Consider the following 8,350-nt stretch of genomic DNA (forward strand, 5'->3'; position numbering starts at 1 on the left):
AGAGGCTTCATCCACGTGGAGACCCTGCAAATGGGTTTTGGGCTCTCACTGTCATCCCTAACCTTCTACAAACCAGAGGACCATGATTTTTTTTTGGTCTCTTCCCACCACGCAGCCCTATCAGCTGGCTTTGGTGGACCTGTGGACACATTTATTCAGCAGATTAAGTTTAAAGTACCTACAATTTCTAATATAGAAAGACCACCAAAAAGACAGAACATTCCTTTCTCGGACCAAATCAGTGCCCACCTGTTTTCATCGAAATGTCTTCCTCTGGGTAGTTGGGGGCTCCCTGAGTTTGGCAAGGAACGGGGGGGCTTTTGTTGTCCCCAGCTGGCAGAAGCTTTCCAGAGCAGAAAAAGATCCATCAGAAAGAAAGCAGATTCTGTTCTGTGTCTTTACCTACCTCCTAAAGGCCACGGCACATCACAGGAGAGAAAGGAACCATCAGATTTACAGCAGCCACAGCACATACTACCAAGCCGGCCACCCTGCGTGCTCCCTCAAGGAGGCAGGGAGGGGGAGCGCCACCCCAGAGGAGACAGGTCCATTCTAAGAGGAGGGCCTGCTCATGCTTCGTATATTCTGCCTATCAGAAGAGACCTTTTTGTTTAAATGATCCATCAGTCAGGGATTCCAAGCCCAAGTTCTGTGTGGACCAGTACTTCATATACACATTCTAAAAAAGAGAAGAAGAAAAAAATCACTTAGATAAATCTTAGAAGGAAGAATGGGTCTATTTAAAATATGCCACAAGCCAATAATTAGGAAGCTAGTGTCTCTTATTGCAGAAGAAAACATAGGCTTTCTGAGAGTTTCCTGTGTGCGCTGGTGGGCCAGTGTAGACTTCTCCTCTTCCATGTTGGGGCTCTGGGTTCCGCTCCCAGCCAGTGCTCCGCTGCATAGTCTCCAAGCTGTCTGTAGATGGTGGGCTGTGTGTTGCTGAGACTATTTCAGCAGCCCTTCCAGGTAAGATGGACTGGGAAGGAAGGCCAGACACACCTGGGGGCCACAAGGGGCCAGTCCCACTTTGCAGGGGTCACCACAGCTCATCAGCCAACTGGTGGGCAACTAACAACAACAGGCCACAAGGGCTCAAGTATAGGTATGGACAGAGGACATGGGCCTTTGTTATAAAAGCACAAAGGTTTGGGAGCAGGGTGTGGCAAGATCCCATGCAGAGGCTGCTGCACCGCAGAGTGCCCTGCTGAGCCGGAAAGGGGTTGACCTTGGTGGGAGCCTTTTTGGCTGTAGAGGTGAGGATAATGAGACAGAAGCCATTGGTCCACCCCCTCTGCGGGAGTCTCAGCACTTTGCTCCATTACCACAGTGATAAAATCAAGAGACATTTTGGAGGGAGAATGGACAGGACAGACCACCCAGGCCCACAAAGGGTTCCAATGGAAAGCGCAGAGAGAATGATCCCAGATTCCTCTGACTCTCTGTATTTGCATATAACTTACACGCTTCAGGCCTCAACCTTCTAAACGAGAGCCCTGGAGATGCCAGTGGCTCAAATAGAGATAACAGACCATCCCATTAAATCCATCCAGCAGAATTTTAACCCTGTGGATCATCAGTCCAGACTGCCATCGTTTTAGGCATACTGGATACTCTGAGAAGTCCCAGGGGCCTTGTGGTTACATGTTGGGCTGCTAACTGCAAGGTCAGCAGTTCCAAACCACCAACCGCTCCTCGGGAGAAAATGGGGCTTACCACTCCGGTAAACAGCGAAAGGCCCAGAAACTCACAGGGGCAGCTAGCTCTGTGCTCTCCTATGAACTTGCTATGGAGTCAGCACTGACTCGATGGCAGTGGGTTTGGGGTACTCTGGAAAGCATAAAAGCGCTATCTGATTAGCTGTTCCATCGCTTTTGTGGCTTTTATCCACCCCCACCCAAAGTCGTAGCAAGCAAAGTCCTTCAGATGAGTTATTTTCATGCAAAGCATTCGACAAGCACTGGCATTTCCGACAACACACTGACAGGCTGGAATTGGGGGAAAGTGACTTCCCATCATTCATCTCCATCTCTCATGTGAGGTTTCAGCGACTGGCCACTTGTTGACAATAAAAGGAGACGGTCACGGTGGGTGAGGGCTAAAGTGCCCCTTGCTCCTGGGTACAGATCTTCCCTGGCCTCGAGGAGCATGCCAAGGAATTCTCTCTTGGTTTTTCTGCAATCACAGGTAATGCTCTCTTTCTCGCGCTCTCTGGGAGCCGAGCAGATTTAATTGTGTAGACATGAGCCATGGTAATTGGGTAAATGAAATTGGAAACCAAGGTGCGATGTTTTTGTTTTGCTCTGTGAGGAGAAGGCGGTGGGGTTGGGGGTGGCAAACCTCCCTGTCAGAATTCCGGACAGACAGTTGGCAGAAGGGGTTCCCTTTCCCAATTTCTCATCAAGCCCATGAATCTGCTGCCTCGCAGGTTGCAGGTCAGTGAGCTGGGGGTTCTCCGGGAGGCAGGAGCCAGCAGCTCCAGTGCTTCTCTGCACAGGTTGAGTCCTGGGGAGAGGATGAGTAAGGAGTTTCCATGATAACTGCACACTCAGGTACCACACATCCTCTGAAGGACAGACTCGGGATGCTGGCACCAGAGCTGTGCCTAACTTTAGCAGAGCCGTAGGTGGAAAAGCAGATTTAAACTCCATTTTAAATATGGAGCACTGTTTTTTTTAACCCCTGGGTAAAAGGCTCCGTCATCGCTTTCCTTTCAATGACAGTCCTTTAAAACGGATTTGTCCAAGTTCTGTTTATACACAGTCTTACCAAACAAATAATTTCCATCGGCAATGAGCAGAGCTTCCCCCACCCCCCCCCGCTACCCCTTCATCCTACGTTCAAAACCGGGCACTGGTTCAGCAAGAGAAGAAGCTCATCCATGTTTGCTTTGAATAGATGATTCTGCCCAAAGATGATAGGCGTCGTTTCTCAACCTTTTTTAAAACTTGTGATTAACGTCCCCAGAGTCCTATTTCCTACCAACGTACAGTAAAACTCATTTCCTCAGTTTAAAATTCACGCAACCCAAGAAGCAAACTTGGCAATGGAGTAAGTCCCTCTCCACTAGACAGATTGCTTTGTAAGCCAGAACTATTAGAAAGGAGTGGGTCCAAGGCTAATGAGGCACTCATGAAAGAGCGTGCGCATTGTAGGCAGAGAGGACCCTGTGCCTGCATTGAAGGGGCAGCTATTGTTATGTTTGCTGTGCTGATATTGTAAACCACATGACAGATGGGTCAAGTGCTGATTACAGTATTCTAACATTTGGAATAGCAAGTAACATATTTGATAAGCTGGCAAGTTTTTATATATGATTCAATCCACAATATAAAAGCCATGAGAATTCCAAATGGAAAATAATTAAATGAGCTGGAAACAATCAGATACCACACATCCACCCCCCTCTCTGATCCCCCCCCTCAAAAAAATTGACAGATTTTTATATCTTGAAATTCCACAAAGGGAGGGAGAACATATCTTAGCTCTCTTGAACTAATAAAGGCCCTTCATCTGCTTCCGTAAAGCAATTCGTTCGTGCCTTCTTACAGCGTGGAAGTTAACGGTAAACATTCATCGGCACCTTAATGCTTGCTTTGCTCTGTGACAACCCCACTGCCAGGTAGACTGAAAGGATATTTAATAGTCACCATTTAGAGATGAGGACACGCAGGAGCAGAGAGGCTTACAAAGCAGGTGTGAGGTTAGGTAGCAAGTTAAGTAGCAAGCATATGGAGGCTGAGAAGCCAGCTCCTCCCAGTCTTCCGTGCTTCCGGTCATCTGACAGGAAGCAGCGGCTGACACACAGGTTCGGTGTTGTGTCAAAGGGTGTCTTCTTCTGGGTGGGGATGCTGCCGTTTGCGAATAGCAATCTGGGTAAAGACACGGCCGGTGTTTCCAAGCAGCTTCTGAGTGTCTCGGTCGGGGCGGTGCTGGTGACACGGTGCCTTGTCAAACGATGTCACCCCTCTGGAACGTGGGAGTCGCGCTGAGAAAGGAGCAGCTCGCCATTGGTGTTTCACCGTTGCGTCTGGTCGTGCTTTTCAGAGTCTGTCATCTGACTTGCCACCCTCTGTTACAGTCATTGTGTCTCTTGACTTTTGTTTTACTGTCTCTCTCCACCTTCCTGAGCAGCTCCCCCACCGCCTCCCGGGCCTCCTCCACCCACCCAGTGGCAGACCAGCATGTTCTATCAGAGGCTCAAAGGCATGCCTGGGCCTAAACCAAGTACTGTAAACTTCCAGCTTTCTTCTACTCGGCAGCTGCCTAGTTTAGTTGGCTTTCTCTGTTCCTGTCTCTTCTTGGCATTTCAGTTTGGAATATGAAGCTGAGGTTCAGGCTCTCGACGTTTTAACCCCGTAGGTCTCGAGAGACTCAAAAGAGAGCACTTATTTCCAAATGTCCACCTTTTTTTTTTTTCCGTCGAGCTATGTCTGACATATGCAACATTCTCAAATCTCAATGTCAGCACAAAATAACATTGTTGTTGCATAACATTGTTGCATGACGACTTTTCTCTATGTTCTGAGCTTCCGTTCTGTCGTATGAAATGTCTCTAAAGTATACTGTAGTTTTTTAAAGCATACTGTACTTTTAGTTTCCTTTCCTCAGTGCTCCAGCTAATACAAGATTGGGGCGGGGTGGGGGTGGAAGTAGGACCCTCACAAAAGATTTGTAAGACAGAAAAATTGACCCCCCAAAATCTCTAAGCACAAAATGTTGACCTCGGCGGTGGGCGGGGAGGAAGGAGTTGCAAAAGAATTTTGCACCGTATTTTCTTTAAAGACAACATCCTAGAGAAGTCATTTTTGAATCACTTTTGCCATTTAGCTAGCAAATTAGCTAAGCAAATGAAGGACATAATAGTGCTGTGTCTCAATAAAGTGGCTTGATCTGCAGATAATGGAATGGAAGCTAATTAATAGTAAATGAAAGTCTGGTTACATGGGTTAATTGGCAGATCAAGTGTTCTAGATTAAAGGATCCTTAACCTGCTTACTTTAATGGATGCATGTTCAAGTAAACTTGGAAACGGTTTCATTAAACATACTGTCTGTATATATACATCAGGCAAACACATATCTGGGTACATGTGCATGTACTCATAAAATGGCTGCGTGCACATATACGCTCTATGTGTATATATTTATCTATATTGTAGTTAATCTGAGAGTGGTGTATATTAATACAAATCTTCAGATGGTCTTTGCTTGAGCATCTTGGATTTCTCCAAACATGAAAATCATCCACAGTTTATAAGAAGTATTGATGGGAACTATTTCACTTTTATAACACATGCCGTGTACAGCTAGAGCTCCCTGAGATTTCGTAAGTATTCCAGCCCCCAAGAGAATGCGCTCTACTTGTTAAAGCCAGAGATTCCAAAGGTGTGCCTCAAGCAGGCCCTCTCGCAGAGTTGTACTAATGTGCAGGCCTGTCTGGCTATTAGGAAATGTATGTCAGCGTGTGATGCGTGTTTGTCGGTGTATGTGTCGAATGGGTAATAAGCATAGGATGAGGAACTTGCAAATTGATGTGTAAATGTGAATATCAACTAATAAAAAATAGGAGCCTGTGCATGTTTACTATCAAGATGCAAATGCCTCACTCTATACATATTACCTAAACATATATACACAGTATGTTGATAGAAATGCCAGAAAGTCTACCGATGAAATTATGATGATTGATTTTATAAAATTATAAATAGGCCAGAAACCCCCCTCCCTAAAAAAAACACACAGAAATCAATCTTCTCATACTTTCTTTCTCCCACTAGTTAATGCTCTAGGCCAAATAATGAGCTCCCACGCCCGCCTACTCTCGGATCTTCTCTTTCTGATCCTGTCTTCATGCCATAACCATCCAGCAGATGTCTCACAACAGCCTTTGGGCCTTGTTGGATGGAGACGCCAACTCTTGGGTAATCTTACCCAGTCCCATCCATCATTTGTAGCTCCCATTGGCTGGAACACTCTGCTTGCATAGGGTCCCACCAAATCTGGTTCACATTATTAAATCCTAATCACAATAATGTGCTCTTCACTGAGCTAAGAAATATTCAGAGGAAAATTATGAAGCCTTTAAGACAAATAAGGAACAGGGAAGACACTGCTGGATAAGCCTTTGGGCTGCTAACCTCAAGGTCAGAAGTTCCAACCTACTAGCTGCTCCTTTAGATAAATAGGAGGATATCTACTTCCATAAAGATGTGCAATCTTAGAAACTCTAAATAGGGTCACTGTGAGCTGGAATCGATTTGGTGGCAATGGGTTTGTGGTTTGCGGGGGTGGTGGTGTTTGTTCTTTAATTGGCAATCCATTATGATTTGGTTTTGATCTACTTCCCAAAATACCAGCTATTTGAAACCCTGTAGAGCATAGTTCTATTCTGGGGTCACCATGAGTTGGGGTAAACTGGATAGCAATGAATTTATGAATTGCTTTAAAGTCCCTGTTCCTAAACCCCCCAAAATAACAAACCCACAAAACTTCTTATGGAGTGTCAGGTAGCCCGCACTTTCAGGTGAGAAGAAGAAAATGAGTTTCCTTTTGCGCAGATGCATGCAGCAAACCACCATCAATTCCGTTTTACCTAGGCATTCGAAATGAGCCAGAGGCTCCAAGGTTTCAAGGTTCTACGCAGAAATAAAGGAGCCCTAGAGAGAAAGATGAGGCTTTCTCCTCCCATAAAGAGTTACAGTATGGGAAACCCACAGGGGTTGGGACCAGTCAGCATTGTCTTGATGGCAGTGAGCTTGAGGGATGGAGCAGTAAAAGCACCTGCTGCTAAATCCAGGCCGATTCAGATCCACTCAGAGGCCTGGGACTTTGCTTCCATCAGAATTACAGCCCTGGGGACCCTGGAGGAGAGCTCTGCCCTTCATGTGGGGTTGCTATCAGTCAACGATTGACTCAAGGGCGCTTCCCTACAAGCAAATCCTAGCAGCTCTTGGGACAGATCAAACTGATTGAATTCAGGCAGTTTCATGGGCTAAGAAACCCTTTATCTTTATTTTTCTCTAAGAAGAGAAAAAAGTTGCAAAGAGCTGACATCATCATGGCATTGCTAAACAGTCATGAACTGAGGTCCAGGCAGAAAATATGCACTATTAGCCAGGTTAGGTTGCTTCTGGAGCCATGTAAAAACACAACCCTTACAATATAATGGAAATTGAGAACCAAGGCCACAGCGGAGCGCTGTGCTGCAACTTAAATTTTCTATTGTACCCTCCAGTGGCGCTCCTAATCTGCCCCAGTGGTAATCTACCCCAGCACCTTTTCAGTCATTCCGTCCCACCCTTTACCTAGTGGCCCAGGAATGTCTGATTTTCTTTGCAGTCTCCTCCCTGGACAGCTTGAAACAATGAGACCTTTTGAATCTACTTTCTCAAAGTGAGTGTTCCAACCCCTGCTAAACCCGCAGAGCTTGTAATGCAAAGCAGTGTGATCCTATCAAGTGCATAGTGGCCAACCCAGAAAACAAATGCAGTGATCAAGATTAAGCTTCTGTTACATCTTCCCCCTTCATGTCGCACGAAGCACACAGGCTAGAGAATGATACCAGATAGTACCTTTAATGCTGTCTTTAAAGAATGTGTGTACAAAATGCCACCAAATTGGACATGGGCTGCCATAGACTTTGCATCGTTAGAAATGCAGATTTAAAGCTGGAGCACTGTTCTTTGTTTCTGTTTTTTTCCTCTAATATGTATTATAATGACTATGGTGGTAACAATAACGAAATGGCTTTATGGTTTGCTCACTGCTAATTTACATGGCACTGAACATTTGCATGTAACTTTACTTTAAAAAAGCAAAAACAGATAACTCTCCTAACTGTTTTATCTACTAGTTCTAATGGCCACAAACCTAGCCTGCTGTTTTCTCTGGGTTGTAATACCAATTCTTGTACCACAGAAAATGTAGGCCGGTTAATCACACCTGCCAAAAAGCTCGAAGACACAATCCGTCTTGCCGAACTAGTCATTGAAGTTCTTCAGCAGAATGAGGAGCACCACGCGGAGGTGAGCCGGTGTGGCGGGCAGTGTCTTCGGTTTTGCTTAGCTGGGGTCGCTGACCTCTTCTAGCGGCCAGGTTGGACTCCAAGATGACCTTTGACACCCGTTTTCTTGCAACTGGGCTCACCAAGAGAAGGGAAGTGGAAGTGGTTTGCAAGGAAAGCCTTGGGGAGGTTGCTGAAAGCCACCCCAAAGTGCATTTTGTACGTTTCAGCCCAAGTTTTCAGGTGGTATCTAAACACGGGCAAAGGAGGTGAGTGTGTTTTATAGCTAACTATTCAAGCAGGATGGTCACCTTGTCCAATGCACACAATATATGTATATATATTT

At 45.7% G+C, this 8,350-nt stretch overlaps 1 protein-coding gene across 1 annotated transcript in view; it reads left to right on the forward strand.

Annotated features, from left to right (window-relative positions):
• The window catches only part of CADPS (calcium dependent secretion activator), a 435,301-nt gene that overhangs the window by 309,230 nt on the left and 117,721 nt on the right, over positions 1-8,350 (forward strand). Inside the window, exon 19 of the mRNA XM_045290125.1 lies at positions 7,920-8,026. Within this exon, the coding sequence (XP_045146060.1) occupies positions 7,920-8,026 (107 nt within the window). The remainder of the gene's footprint in view (positions 1-7,919; positions 8,027-8,350) is intronic.

The sequence above is a fragment of the Echinops telfairi genome, unplaced genomic scaffold (assembly GCF_000313985.2).
Source record: "Echinops telfairi isolate 266 unplaced genomic scaffold, ASM31398v2 ScPeMD7_31;HRSCAF=116, whole genome shotgun sequence".
Classification (NCBI taxonomy): Eukaryota; Metazoa; Chordata; class Mammalia; order Afrosoricida; family Tenrecidae; genus Echinops; species Echinops telfairi.